At 43.6% G+C, this 16,106-nt stretch overlaps 1 protein-coding gene across 1 annotated transcript in view; it reads right to left on the reverse strand.

Moving 5' to 3' along the window:
* Window positions 1-16,106, reverse strand: part of RNF144A (ring finger protein 144A) — a 92,352-nt gene that overhangs the window by 25,813 nt on the left and 50,433 nt on the right. Inside the window, exon 2 of the mRNA XM_006274957.4 lies at window positions 11,669-11,814. Coding sequence (XP_006275019.2) covers window positions 11,669-11,814 — 146 coding nt within the window. The remainder of the gene's footprint in view (window positions 1-11,668; window positions 11,815-16,106) is intronic.

Below are 16,106 nucleotides of genomic sequence, written 5' to 3' on the forward strand. Positions count from 1 at the left end.
TACTCTTAAATGAGGGCCTTTTCAAAGTAGAAATTAGTGAGCCTGCAGTTACATGGGCAAGAAAGAAGCTAATGCTGAAAGAGGAAGGGAAGTTAAAAAACTGGGTAAGATTAAATGGTTTAAATGTGGTAATTAACTAGTGGAACAACTTACCAAGAATACAGCAAATTTCCCATCAGCTGGAGTCTTTAAATCAAGGCTCAATGCCTTTCTAAAAATATATGCTGTAGCGCAACCACAGCTTGCTTTGATAGATTCAGAAATTGCTAGCTGATGTTTTATGGTCTGTGTTATGAGGGAGGTCAGACTGGATGATCTCTAGTGGTCCCTTCTGGCCTTCAAATTCGGTGAGAGAATGAAACCTGAGAAGTCACAAGGCCCCCAGAGCACTTTCTATTTAGCTTACTGTTGCTACAGATCTATTGCTAGGATCGTGCATAGGTTTTTTTTCTGGTAAATGAATACTAGACAGATGCTCAATACTACAGTGATGGGATTAGACAAATAGAAATGAGAAATGTTACAGATGCACAATGTTACCCTCTTCAGCAGTAATGTTTTACAAAAATTGCGTAGGTTTTTCTATAAAAGATGGCCAGCTCTTTCCAGAACTATCATTCAGTGTATTTTGTTGCACAGCCTTAAAAAGTAATAATTTGGGGAGAAGTAATTCCTTTCTACAATGACTCAGCAATGCTGGTGGAGACAGGCAGATAGTCAAACACTGATCTTCACATCAACTTGCCAGTATCAACTCTGCTGTAAGCTCAGCAGATGAAGCAGTTAAACTAACAGTAAGTTTTACCCACAGTCCTAGCAGACCAGAAAAACTGCCCGCCTTTTGACCAAAGGGTAGACTTGGAGAGTCCTAGGTAGAGGTAGTTGGGCATTTCTCAACAAAGCAGTTTTCCATCAAATACCAAATTTGTTGAAGCCAAAACATTTTGTTTGAAGGTACAGTAGAACCTGTATCTGGATGGTTCAAAACCCACTTAATTCACAGTGGGTTGCTTAATTAAGGATGAGATACTCAGTTGCTTGCCATGGTTTTTTTCTTAAAAAGGTGCTGCTACTTCAATCGTGGTGTGGTCCCATTGATGAGAGAGGCAGCCACACCAAGCCACTGGAGTACTTCAGCAGTCTCACAGAGCTGTTTTTGTGGCTCTGTATACACACAAGATCTCTCACAACCCTGATTTTCACAGAGGAAAAGGAACCTAATCTGTTGTACCAATTTCAGAGATTCTCAGGTTGAGGGTACCTTTGTGGTCCAAGCACTCACCTGAAATGTTGGAGATCTAGGTTCAAGTCCCTGCTCCAAAGAATAATAAATTACTTATACCAAGTGGAACAACTCCAAAAGAACAGAGACTCCCATGGAGAGAGATCCATGCCAGAATACCTATCAAGTGGGGTGTGGAGAATGTAAAAGCAGGGAGGGACATAAAAGGTTTTCCACACTTGAGGTGACTGCTCTAACCACCAGGTATCTGAAGGCTGTAGGTACTCTCTTGTGAAAGAGGTGAACATTGTATTCTATTCCAATGTACAATGCAAAACATTATTAAAATCCTGAAGGGGCTTCTCCCTATGCCCCAAAACTTTGCTTGTTCAACTCCAGGGATATACAATGCATTTCCAAAGCATGAATACAGAAATACAGAATGGTAGGCTTATTTGAGTTGAAGTTTCTTTCAAATCCACTAGCACTATATGGCCCTTTTGCATAAAACTGTAATTGTAATGCTGCCCATGTATCTTCTGTTCAGGAATCAGAGAAAGAGTGTGATTGACTTTAAAAAGCTCTAATATATTTTTACAGGCCTTTTCTTTGAAAAAAGGACTATTTTCAAAGTAAACTTCATTTCTACCACTAATGAACCACCTAGCAACAGCATAATTATTTAAGAATTCTTGTGGGTGATATCTTTTATTGGTCCAACTGTTTGGTTGGTATAAACAACCATTTCTTTTTATAAAGAACTTGGCACACAAACTTTGCTCTTATAAATATTCCCTAGAAAGAACACCAAACTGTTCTTAGGAACTACCGTTTAAGACATCCACTTGGTTGTCAAGACAAATAAAGAATCACATGCACTATTACGTCAACCCATTCCAATACCTTCTAACATACAACTGTTAGTAATGTGCTGTAGAAAGAAAACATCACAGGCTGAATGCAGGTGTCTCGAAAATTTCAAGCAAGTATTTTCTGTGGAGGGGTATGTGCAAGGATCATGGAGTATGGTATTATCGCATGATATGAAGCATGGGACCAACAATTTCAGAAGTGACAATAGATTTGGAACATCTCCAGTCTGGGGTATTTGGTCTCAATCTCAGAAGAGCCAGATCTCCTAAAAGCATAGAGTACCCAGCCCATGAAAATCAGCCAAAAATTAACACCTGCATGCCTACTCACACAACTTTTTTTTAAAGAAAGGTCTTGTCCAACCAGACCTCCAGCCATTATTGTACACAACAGTTTAGATTCAATCCTGAGTTCTACTGATTTCAGCTATTAAAAGCTAGGGGTGCAAGGGCCTAGAGAAGCTGGCCCAAAGGGAGGCCCCCACTGAGAAAGATGCCACATATGAATGGAGCAATATAATTTCAAAAGTAGATGGCATTTGCCTGGGGATAAGAGTGTATGTAGGGAAGAAAGTATGACTAATTCTTAGAAAGCATCCACCGGGCAGCTTTAGCTACTGAGATTTATATGGAGTCTTAGCAACAACTTAGTGCACTGGGAGACTTTTCCTCCCCTCATTTTGGGATGGGGAATTATTTCACTAATTAAAACCCCTAGTATAAGGCAATTATGCTGATTAAGCTTTTAGTTATTCCTGGCTAGTCCCAATTACAGGGGCTTTTAGCCTGTATATCCAAATGGCAATAGCACATACAGGTTACATACCTGCTCTGCTCCACCCTTATGCAGCAAGAGTACGCGTGCTATGTGCAGTACTAGGGATGACGATACTGCCTTGGTGCAATCAAGGGTACCCAGGTAACAGCCATTATATTGCATTAAGAGACCCTTTTTCTAGTAGAGGAAGGGTTGCCAGGATTTGCCCCGGAAGCAAGAATGCCTGTTGAGTGTAGTTTTCCTTGTCCCAACCTCAAGGATGTGGAGGTCGTCCCAACCTCAAGGAGTTCAAAAAGCAAGATGTCAAGAGAAGCCATATTAACTTCTACAGAATTAGACACGTAATAAAATTTGAAGCCAAAATATTCTGATCAATTGCTAAGGAAAGCATTTGGGTGCCACTTTAAAGCCAAGCAATTAGAACCAACTGAACATGAAAACAAGACCTTGTTTCCAGTTAAAATAGCTCAAATCAATACAGGAATGGAAACAAAGACACACTGTCCCTTGCTCTTGGAACTCCCAACCTGAATGAAGATATACTTAATGCTTCAAGGATTGATCTTTATTGACCTGTTCAGCTCAGCTGGTTAGAGTGTGGTCCTAATAACACCAAGGTCACAGGTGTGATTCCTGGTTGGACTAGATGATCTCTTGATGTCCCTTCCAGCCTTACTTCTCTGTGAGATGCCTGCATGGTGCTTATGGATTTTTTTTTCTGGGACGTGCAGACTGTGTTCGTATCCAGCCATACTCCATCAACATCTTGAACTCTCCATTTCCAAGGAATTAAAAATTATAGAATGCCCAGCTATTGTTACGTTTTTAGGTTACATTATGTTATAATTAGACTAAAAGTACTGAAATAAGGTTCAGCTTCCGAATGATCTCTTTCTGGATGTTGCTGTTACAGTGTAATTGCTGTGTCAAAGCTGCCTTCCCTATTAAGAGTCCCACTCTACTGTAAATCATGACCTCACCTTCCCATAAAAAGAATCCATATTTAAAAAAATGTATTCTTGATTAGACATGCAAGTAAACTATATTTAATCCTGATTGGAGTTTGCCAGGAATGTTAACAGTCAATTTAGTTGGTTTTTAAAACCAGCACATACTACAGGAAGGAACTCTAAAATACTCAGGAAGCAAACAAAATAAGTTTACGTGTCTTGTTTTTGGAACATTTCTTTTTTAAAAAGTTGGATTGATACTTTTACTGTGCAAGAAGTTAACACTAGTAGCAAACAACCAGACTTCGCGTGTCACATTCAAAGCCTAACAGAAGCAAACATCTGATTTTCACAACTTTCATGTAACGACAATGACCAAAATTGATGTGCTTTGCTATGTCAAGAGTCAGAGAAAGGTAAAAGTACTGGACAGCAAATTAATGACAAAGCTGGCTCTGGAGTTTCAGAGGCAGATTCCAAAATCTAGAAGCAGGTACTTTGTTATGATTATTATGAATTTCTTGTGGTAGCACCTAGGCGCCACAGGTGAAGATCAGGACATGACTGCACCCTGCACTAAAAACATGCCTCATTTCTACAAGTGTGTTTTATCCTCAACTGTTTGCAAGAGAAAGGTTATGTATGTTTAGTGAAAGGACCCCCTAACTCCTGTCCTCATGGTGACATCTCACTATGTCAAGTTGAAACAGAAGATTTGCTAAAAAGGGCCCAGCAAACATACATGAAGGACGACTTCTAGTTTATTGTCAAAAGCTAGTGGAAATGGGGAAATCAGTCATGTGCCAAAACGCTCATAATTCTTGTACAAATCAGAAGAGCTTGCTCCTCTCTCCTTCAAAATGAGCAGGGTGGCTCCTCTCCGAAGGGGGCGTGGGCAACACAGCCTTACAGCAGCGCTGGCTCAGTGTAAAAACATCTGCTACGGCAGGTTTCCCCTGGCAACCACAGATAAACTAGCAACTAATTGGGAAGGAAACCAAGCTTACACAGTTACATCTTCACTGCTCATTGTTCAGTCGCCCTTTCTGTACAAGCAGCAGCAGCAAAAGCTGAAGCTTTGAAATATGGGCAAGCAAGATAATTAAATCTCTCTTTTGTCCGTCTCCCAATGCAGACATCTTGGTATTTCTGAGTAATCCAAGCCAATCATAATGGCAGAGAAGAATTAGCCACTGTCTGGGATCAGTTGCTAAGAGCTAAGAGTTGAAAGGAAGGGGACACTTCACCATTAACACCATTATTTTCAAGCTGCAACAACCTAAAAAAAAAGGGACCAAAAATAGACAAAAGATCATGAAACAAGGGGGTGGTAGTTCTTTAACTACATGAATGAGGATCACAGCAGTGCTGGTGAAAAGGAGCTGGTAATAGTAGGGCAGCAAATACAGCTAAGCTTCTGAAAGACAGGAGGCACAAACAGGACCAAGGACTCATTGCGGGGAGGAAGTGGGACCTGTAAGTATGTGTTTTTCATGAGGTCTGGTTTGTATTTTAAGCCAGCTCCTTAATGGGTGTAAAACTGACATTGCTACAGATTCCAACAGTCTTACACTGCTTTACAGCCGCTAAGCATCTCTTTCACTAGTTAGCAGGCCCACACGCGCACACGGGAGTCTAAGATTCCTAAAAAGGCACCCAAAGCTACAGGAATGAGGGATTGAGGGCTGCAGTTGAGAACAGCACTCATCAGGGCCAATGGAGGTACCCATCACAAAAGTGAAACTCATCTGTGCAACGAACTCCAGGGACTCGTCAAGGACTGTGGAAGAAAAGCACTTGATGTACAAATGGACCACCTCAAACCCTCCACTTCCTTGCCCTTACTTTCACTAGTATATGTATAAAAAAACCCCACTGTAGATAACATATTTAAAATGTTCATACATTTTTCACCATGAGGAAAGGAAAGACGACCAACCCACTAATCTCAAAATGTTAGTCAAGTCACAATATGCACTCCTACAAGGTACTCAGACAGGCACACTATAAAAATCTGAATAGATGAGGAAAATGTAAATAAACATTCAATAGGGTCTTAGCCTGAGGGTATATTTTGAATAGTGGAACAGGTTACTTTCTAAACCCCTTGACAAGGAAAAAAAGCATCTCAGCTTGTATTACTAAGTAAAGGGGCCTCAACATGATTAATTATAGATACCTTAAAACAGGGGTGTCAAAATTCATCCCCGCCCCCTGGATCGGATGAGTGGCACAAGGATGGTCTACAGGCTGGATCAAGCCCATGGACTCCTGCCCTTCCCTCGCTCACTCTCAACAGACAAAACCTGTGGGTTGTGCAGATGCCAGAGCAGCTGCAATGGGTGCCACATGCAGTACAGCCCAACCAGCATGGATCCAAGACTGGCTGCTCACAGGTGCCATGCTGCCTGTGGTGCCCACCCCAGTCACACTGCCCATGGCACCTGCTCTGGAAACTGTGCTGTACATAGCACCTGCTCCAGCCGGTCTGGGACGCACCCTGCACATGGTGTTTGCAGATGCCATATGCAAGGTGGGTCCCCGACTGGCTGAAGCATGTACCTGCATACGGTGCACTCCTGGAGTCTCTGGAACAGGCACTGCATTCTGTTTGCGTCTCAGGTCCTGCTTGTGCGGCTGGTTTAACATGCGATGCCATGTGGGTCTGCTTAGACCCAGGGGCAGCAACAGGGGACAGATGGAGGGGCTCCACAAGTCGGATCTGGCCCATGGGCTGTATGTTTGACCCCTGTCCTCAAAATTACAACTGGCTATGCTATGAGTGAAATACTGCCCCAGTGAAGCCAGCTGGAGTCCAGAGGTTCAGAATTTTCTGTTCGACCCATTCTAGAAGATGCTTTTTATGTAACAGGAAGGCAACCCTGGAGAAAGGGCTAAGTTATTAATGCAAGGGTTCTGGCCCTGTTGGTTTCTTGCATCTGAATCTTGGGGCAAAAAAAACAAACAACAACCAATGCCCTTGATCTGTTATGTGCACGTGCACACACACACACACACACACACACACACACACACACACTACAAATGACATAAGAATTATGATATTTCCTAAGGAAATCCTCTAGGCTTTCCATCTGTGGATGACTAAATTGTTTCCCCAACTAAATTAGGAGAGTACACCATAGTGAAGACTTGCTAACCTATAAACTATTGCTATCAGTAATTTTCACTAGGAAAGTATCTCACTAAAAAAGGCATTACAGTATTCAAAAAAAAAATCTAATGTTTGAATGGTCCAAAATCTGCACATAACATTATGCAGTTTTACATTTTAAAATGGTAACAGCTGAGATCCGGTTTAGCTTCTCGGAAGACTGAATGGATAGCTTTCCCATGGACCAACATTCAAAAGATTAATTAACAGCAGATATTCTTTCCCCCTTTTTCGGCTCATTAGATTTCTGTCTGTGGCTCAGATCACTACACAGCAATAGAAACGTTCCCCAGGGACTTAAAGGGATCTCCTAGTATTTTATGTGTATTAACAATCATATTGATAAATCCCATAATGTAGTATTGTACTAATAGCCAAAAATATGGTGGGAAATTGTAAATGTCTTTATGCCTTATCAGCAGAGTAGTGGCAAATCTGTTCCACTCAATTCACTGGCAACTCTGCCTGTAAGCAGAAGGAAACAGTGCCCCCATTTTATCATTCTGAATAGCAATGTTGTGCTATTGTGTAAGAGTCTGGAGGAGATAATCCCATTCGAGATCTTAACAACTGAACCTGTGGGGTCACAGAGGGGGTGAAGATTTCTCAATCCTATATTTCTGTTCGTGCAAATCTGCACATTGATCTAAATTCTGCTTACAGACTAACAGTGCTTCACTGAAAGATTTATTTCTAAGTAAAGCAGATTTGCTCTTTGTCTGTAGGTTAGAAAGTGGTCCCAGGTCTAATAGAACACAATGGTTAAATAGGTAGCATTTCACAATTTCATCCAATATGAAAAAACAAAATGTTTTGGCACTGAACGTTTCATCAAGTTTACTTCACGCTACTTGAACAAAAACAAAAAAAAAAAACAAAAAAAAATGGAGCTCCATCCCCAATACACATTCTTGGCAAACCACTGCACAAAGTATAAGGAAAAATACAAAAATAAATACAAACAGAAAAAAAACCAAACCAAACCCATACTCAGGCAAACATTTCTCTGGTGCAATTTCACTGATGCTAGCAGAGTTACAATGGATCAGCTGATTAAAGCTTTATCCAAATCCTGAAGTTTATAGGAATCGCTCCACTGATTACAACAGACTTTGGATTTGACCTACTGTAATCTTCAACATCATTTGTCAAACTATAAAGCCAGCAAAATAAAGATGTGTGTACACGGCTGAATTTCTAGATCTCGCAAACAATTTCAGTCTGTGCTTAGGATACATAAATTGGATTTGGCTCTGCCTCAGTTCTAACCTAATTACTAAAAACAACAGTAATAGTATTTTCCTATTTCACAGAGTGTTTGTGAGGATGCTATCACCAATTACATTAAAGAAAATCCTTTTTCTGATTTAGGGAACATAATTTAAAAAAAAATTCATAACTGAATCTTGCATATCTATCTTAGGGGCAACAAAGAGTGGTTTTCAATTAAGCCAATTTAAAATACACTTTTGCATGTTTAATCAAACTCTCCCTACATAAACAGACAATGAAGCAATTCTTGGTTTTTTTAATTGGATGGACACACTGTTTGTGCCAGTCCGCTTGTATGAATGCGCGCTCTCTCTCTCTCTACCCCCATCCCAAATTAAAATCCTATAGCAACAAACAAAACTCTTGGGCTTGAGGTGATATCTTTTATTAGATCAACTAAATAGTAGCAAAACATTTCTTTCTTTGCAAGCTTTCAGGTCCAACGAATCCTTCAACGGGCTGAGGAGAACTCAAAGATTGTAAAAGTTCTCCCAGGTAGAAAGTAAACTTCATTTTGCACAGGGGAGGTAAAAGCTGGAAGTCTTTTCCCCTGGGTTCATCAGACTCCTTTTGTGAGAGAGTTGCTCTGCGATATGCAGGTTGGGTAGGTTTCTTTCCCCTGGAGGTGTCGGGCAGGGAGGTGAACATTTCTTCTTTCTTGGTTAGCAATGCAGCTTATATTACTAATCTACTTGGGGAAAAACTTTTAAAATCTTTTAATTCTCCTCAGCCTGATGAAGGGTGTTTGGACCCGAAAGCTTGCAAATAAAGAAATATTTTTGCACCTATCTAATTGGTCTAATAAAAGTAGGAGTGCACCAGTAGAGATTTTGGGGGCTGATACCGATAGCCAATTTTTAAAGAGGCATATCAGGCAATACCAATCTGATTTTCAATACAGCTGCATGCAGCTCATAAGTCTGTTGTGGTGGAAGTGGGGGGGTGGAAAGGGGTGTGGGGGCAGATCAAGGGCCCCTGCAGTGACGGAGGAGTGGGGCTGGGGCATGGGACAGAGCTGCAGGGAGGGGGAGCGGCTCCCGCCTCTGCGCATACCCTGGGAGGACCGGGGGGCATGTGCCCCTGGATCTGCATGGGACATGGGCGGGGTGCCCACAGCTGTGGGCTGGGGCCGAGGCTGCGCAGGGCTCTTCCCCACATGGGGGTGGGGCGGGGGTTGCAGCCACCCCAAATTTTGCTGTAGCCCCCCCATAACTCCCTCTCCTAGCGCTGCTGCTGCCTGCCCCCATCTCTTTCTTAGACCAAACACAGCTACAGCATATAACCCTGAATCCTATAATGTTGACTTCAAACAGTCTCATTGGTATGTTACTTCCAGAAGATGTCAACACTCACTGCAGCTGTTTATATGATGCGCTTATTTCCTTGTTTGAAATGTTATTAAAACAAACATCCACACATTGTTTTTCTCTTCCCCAGACACTGTTAGTTGTTAACAACACACACGTAGCTTATTAACTTATGAAGTAGTTCCAAAACAAATACCAAAATACTGTAATACCACGAAAAGCAGAAAATATTTTACTTCTAATTAACATTTCAAAACATATGAACATTGCAATGAGCTCTTCTTCTGAAGCCTTACTCCTAACATTGGGAAAAAGCAGAAGACAAGGAAGACTTTCAAATTAAATTGCATGGCAGGGCATGAATATTAGCTGACCTTAAAATTCCAGGAACAAGCTTTAGGACACAGTGGGCACACCTACACGAGACACTTACTAGGCAATAGCCCAACAACACTGCGCAGTCGCATCCTGGGCAAAAACCGTGCCGATATGCTGCTTCGCAGTTAGGGTCACAAAAAACCCCCAACAAAACTGTGTACCATCACTACTGCACAGTAACTGTAGTTACAGCGCATTTAGTTAGTACTTCATTAAGCAAATACTAAACTAAATGTGCAGTAACTACTGTGCATTAATGAACATGTAGACATGTCCAAAGCTAAAAATATGCTGGTGCCTACCAGTGCTTACATTGTTGCTAGTGCAGGTAAAAGTGACCCACTGCTGGAAAATGGAGTACAAAAATCTCCTGTGTTGATACAGTCTGGACTGGGCATTGGAAGACAAAGTTAACGAGATCTAGTTTCATAGACATTAGGGCTGGAAGGGACCTCGGAAGATCATCGAGTCCAGCCCCCTGCCCCAGGGGCAGGAAGTCAGCAGGGATCATAGGATCCCAGCAAGATAAAACATCCAGATTTCTCTTGAAGGCGTTCAAAGTAGGTGCTTGAACCACCTCTGGCGGCAGGCTATTCCAGACCTTGGGGGCTCAGACAGTAGTTCCATGATATCACATCACAGGCCTGAATTACATAACCTCTCTAGTACAATTTCTCCATCTGTGAAAACATGGATAGCTCCTGACCTGCACCAGTGACCACGAGGATTAAACATATAGATTTCTGTATAGCACTTGAAGATGACCCCTGCTAAATAATGCATTTAAACTCTACAGAATCCATACTGAATGCATTTTCCCCTGCTATCCAAGGCACATATTTTGGCAATACGGTAGGATTGATGAAGATTTGCTAGAAAGTTTTGGCTGTTAATTATTTGTTGAAATTGACACTCAATGTGTGGGGCACTTTGTCATTCACAATAGAGTGCATGGTATCTACTCCAGAGGACCCACTGACTCAAAGAACTGCAAAAGAGGTAGTGGTGACATGAAGACTATAAAAAGAAGTTCTGTAAGTAAAGAATAAAGTGGTCAAAGAAGCAGATACCCACAAACTGTTGCTTAAGCACTTTCTTTAGACCCTCATTCTTGTGGGCAAATACATAACTAGAAACTGAGTTTAAATGGACAAGGGATATTAAAGTCGAGTTCAAAGGCTCTAACAGCAGCACTGGCAAAATAAGGAAACCATATTTTGCAAAAAACCTGTCACTCTTCGATTTAATCATCTTGTGTATAAAAGAGTTAGTCACACACCCTCTCCCTCTCACACCGTGAACAAACAGGTAGGAAGAGCACAGAAATCTCCACGCCCAATTCAGACACAGGGCGTAGGTAGGTCTGCGGCCTTTTCAGGGAGAGAATTCCTCACTTTAATATGGGGCATAATCCTGACAGATCCCACCTCATAAGGATTGGTGACTTTGGCTGTGTGCGACTACCCCTCCCCACTTCCTCCTACACACACTGGCAAATCTTTAACTTACTCCCATTCATTATACAAGGTCTAGCTCTGCTAAGATTCGCAGTTGCACGGTATCTCCATATACCCATTCAGAACATAAGGATGCGGCAGCAACACTACAGTTTCAGTACTCGGGCATCTTTCAAGTGAATTCTACTCTGCAGAAGGGCTGTAGAAAAGCCTGCTCCTGATTTTGAGAAAATGTGTCTAGTAAGAAGCAAACTAACCAGAGTACAGAAGATGCACTGGCATTGCGCTATTGTTGTCATCTGTTCCACAGGATACTCGCCAAGACAGAGTTTACAGGACACCAAAGGGTCAAGTACCAAGTCCCAGGTAGGCCTATATCTTGCTGTAGTCATTGCAGCGCAGTCTGAAACAAATAAAAAGTGCAAAATTAAAACACTTCATCTCTTTCCATTTGCTGTAAAGCTTTGTATTTCTGTGCACTGTAGTTTTTGTTTTCAATCGCCACTGCTGTCTACCAGCTGTTAGGAAGGAAATACCATACATCATTATCACCATTTAGACGTATCTACAATATGTTAGGAAGCCCCTACTTGATATACAGAGAGGGGAGTGGAAAAAAAGGGTGTAATATACAAGCAAAGTGATGAAACGACTGGCAAGAAAACCTCTCATAAATTACAGATTTTTATTCATAGATAGATGTTAGGGTCGGAAGGGACCTCAATAGATCATCAAGTCCGACCCCCTGCATAACCAGGAAAGAGTGCTGGGTCTAGATGACCCCAGCTAGATACTCATCTAACCTCCTCTTGAAGACCCCCAGGGTAGGGGAGAGCACCACCTCCCTTGGGAGCCCGTTCCAGACCTTGGCCACTCGAACTGTGAAGAAGTTCTTCCTAATGTCCAATCTAAATCTGCTCTCTGCTAGCTTGTGGCCATTGTTTCTTGTAACCCCCGGGGGCGCCTTGGTGAATAAATACTCACCAATTCCCTTCTGTGCCCCCGTGATGAACTTATAGGCAGCCACAAGGTCGCCTCTCAACCTTCTCTTGCGGAGGCTGAAAAGGTCCAGTTTCTCTAGTCTCTCCTCGTAGGGCTTGGTCTGCAGGCCCTTGACCATACGAGTTGCCCTTCTCTGGACCCTCTCCAGGTTATTCGCATCCTTCTTGAAGTGTGGCGCCCAGAATTGCACGCAGTACTCCAACTGCGGTCTGACCAACGCCCTATAGAGGGGAAGTATCACCTCCCTGGACCTATTTGTCATGCATCTGCTCATGCACGATAAAGTGCCATTGGCTTTTCTGATGGCTTCGTCACACTGCCGGCTCATGTTCATCTTGGAGTCCACTAGGACTCCGAGATCCCTTTCCACCTCTGTGCCACCCAGCAGGTCATTCCCTAGGCTGTAGGTGCGCTGGACATTTTTCCTCCCTAGGTGCAGCACTTTGCATTTCTCCTTGTTGAACTGCATCCTGTTGTTTTCTGCCCACTTGTGCAACCTATCCAGGTCTGCCTGCAGCTGTTCCCTGCCCTCCGGCGTGTCCACTTCTCCCCATAGCTTTGTGTCATCTGCAAACTTGGACAGAGTACATTTGACTCCCTTGTCCAAGTCGCTGATGAAGACATTAAAGAGTATCGGTCCAAGGACCGAACCCTGCGGGACCCCACTATCCACACCCTTCCAGGTCGAGACCGACCCATCCACTACGACTCTCTGGGTGCGACCCTCTAGCCAATTCGCCACCCACCGGACTGTGCAGTCATCCACATCACAGCCTCTTAACTTGTTCACCAGTATGGGGTGGGATACCGTATCGAAGGCCTTCCTGAAGTCTAAGTATACGACATCCACCCCTCCTCCTGTGTCCAGGCGTTTCGTAACCTGGTCATAGAAAGAGACTAGGTTGGTCAGGCACGATCTGCCCGCCACAAACCCGCGCTGGTTTCCCCTCAGCATAATTTGCCCTGCCGGGCTCTCACAAATGTGAGCCTTGATAATTTTTTCAAAGACTTTACCAAGGATGGAGGCGAGACTGACTGGCCTATAGTTGCCCGGGTCCTCCTTCCTCTCCTTTTTGAAAATGGGGACCACGTTAGCCCTTTTCCAGTCCTCTGGGACTTGGCCCGTGCGCCATGAGCGTTCGAATATTCCCGCCAGTGGCTCTGCAATGATGTCGGCCAGTGCCTTCAGCACCCTCGGATGGAGCCCATCCGGGCCTGCCGACTTAAAGGCATCCATTTCTTCCAAGTGACTCTGCACCACCTCAGGATCTACGTGTGGAAGTCTGGCGCCTTGCTGCTGCCTCTTTACAACCCCAGTGAGAGACTTGTCGTGCCCCTCACTTAGGAACACTGAGGCAAAGAACTCGTTGAGGAGTTCAGCCTTGTCCCCCCTATCTGTCACCAATTGTTTCTGCCCATTTAGCAGCGGTTCTATTCCTCCCTGGGCCTTCCTTTTACTCCCAATATATCTAAAAAACAATTTCTTGTTGTCCTTTACTTGGGTTGCCATCCTCAGCTCCATGGTAGCTTTTGCCCGCCTAACTGCCTCCCTACAAGCACAAGCAGAGGAGGTATATTCATCTTTAGTGATCTCACCCTGTTTCCACTTTTTATGTGCTCCCCTTTTGGCCCTTAGGCTGCCCTGGATTTCTCTGGTCAGCCATGGAAGCCTCCTGGCCCCTTTCCCTCTTTTGCCTCGCTCGGGGATCGTCTTGCTTTGTGCCCGAAGGATCGTTTCCTTTAGGCACAGCCACCCTTCTTGGGCTCCCATCCCATCAAAACTCCTACTCTGCAGTGCTTCCTTGACTAATCGCCTGAGTGCATTGAGATCAGCTTTCCTAAAGTCTAGCACTTTCACCCTACTAGCTACCTTACCCACTCGCCGTCTTATGTTGAATTCTATTATAAGGCGATCACTGTCTCCCAAATGGCTACCGATCTGGAGGTCCCCTATCATGTCATCTCCCGTTGCCAATACCAGATCCAGTATGGCATTCCCCCTAGTGGGACCATGTACCTCCTGTGTCAGGTGGAGGTCCTGTACACAGGTTAGAAACCTGCGTGAGCGATGGGACCTTGCTGTCTGCGTCTCTCAGCAGATGTCCGGGTAGTTTAGGTCCCCCATGACTACCGCCTCTTTAGCTGTTATGGTCTCCGAGAGTTGCCTCAGGAGCCCCGCATCCCTTATCTAAAGCAGGGATTAATTTGTGGCCCTCAGTCTCCCATTCAGTCGTCACTTCCCAATTGCTCTGGTTCCAGCAGCAATGGGGGTCTCTTGGTTCCTTCTTCCTCACGCTACTCCAGGGATCGGGGCAAGACAAAGTGCCAGAGTTCATGATGCTGGGGGAGCCCATGGTCAGGGAACTGACAGTGGGGTCCAGGCACAGCAGCTGTGTGGCGTGATACAGCAGGGGTCTTGTGGGCTCATGCCATGGTGGCCCATAAGGCATTTCGACAGCTCTGGCCTAAAGTTACAAAATAAAGCTTCTTTACCTCTCCTTGCTCATAATTCTACACACTTGTCCATCTTACACACTAGTAACCACCTTCTTTATATCCAGATTATATCGTTCGTTCCTCGTTAGTGCCATATCCAATTTTTTTTTTTTGAACCCGAAACACATCCAACCCAACCCAAAGCTCACTGAAGTCACCTGTGGGTTTCGTCACCTGCCAGATTAGAAGTTACCCATCCTGAACTGCTCAGTATTCAATGTGCTCTTTCCTAAACATACACTGCATGGTGTTAACCAATATTTACTGATATTGTTGTTCCTACAAGCAGACACAGGCTGATCACATCACATTTAATTTTATAATGTGATGAATACTGTAAAGAACAAACTAAAATTTGCTATTCTTCAGCTATGCCCCAACATTCATTAGTGACATGCTGTGCCATCAAGATGTGATGAGATGAGAAAGCAAAGCATGGTATCACTGGGATCCTGGATGTCTGACAACCAGACTTCTTCATTAGTCTTCTCTATACATGTTGAACAAGAGGGAATAACAAGACAGAACCCTGTACAAAAAACCCTAAGAGAAGGATCTGGGTTTCTCATACAATTGCCCATCACTATCCAGGAAAAAATAAAGAAAATAAAAAATCCAGACTTTACCACAAAAAGGAAATGAATCAAACACCTCCAGTGTTTGTTGATCCATACAATGCCATGGCTGAAAACCAAACTGCCTGGGTTCAAAGACTTGAAGGCTCCAGTTTATACTTTATGCCATTAATACCTTTCAAAATATAGGACATCCATAAAAAAGGGTGATGTTAAGGGAAAGATCTGCATCAGAAAATTGTTTACAGGGTCTATATTAATTCTTTCCAAGTCATGCATTGTTTTCAGTCCCTTGCTTCCACCCTAGGAGATGCAGGCTGAGTACAGACAGTCAAAAAACCTGAGGCTGAATTAATTCAATTTTTGCAGATTAGTCTAAGCAGTGTAGACTGAACTGATAAGCAAGAGAACAAACATTCACTTTTGATTCCAAAAAATGCAGCCATGAGTCTGCAGTGGCCCAGGCCAGAAGCTGGGGGTACTAAAGCACACCTCCCTCCTCGGCTAGACCAGACACTTTGGCCAAGGTTAGCCCGCCCTCCCGGGGGTGGGGGGGGGTGTGTGGGGAGATGCAAAGCATCATGGGACACTGGGAACTGTGAGTTAACTGAAAGGATCTGGG

Source organism: Alligator mississippiensis, chromosome 1 (assembly GCF_030867095.1).
Source record: "Alligator mississippiensis isolate rAllMis1 chromosome 1, rAllMis1, whole genome shotgun sequence".
NCBI classification, from domain to species: Eukaryota; Metazoa; Chordata; order Crocodylia; family Alligatoridae; genus Alligator; species Alligator mississippiensis.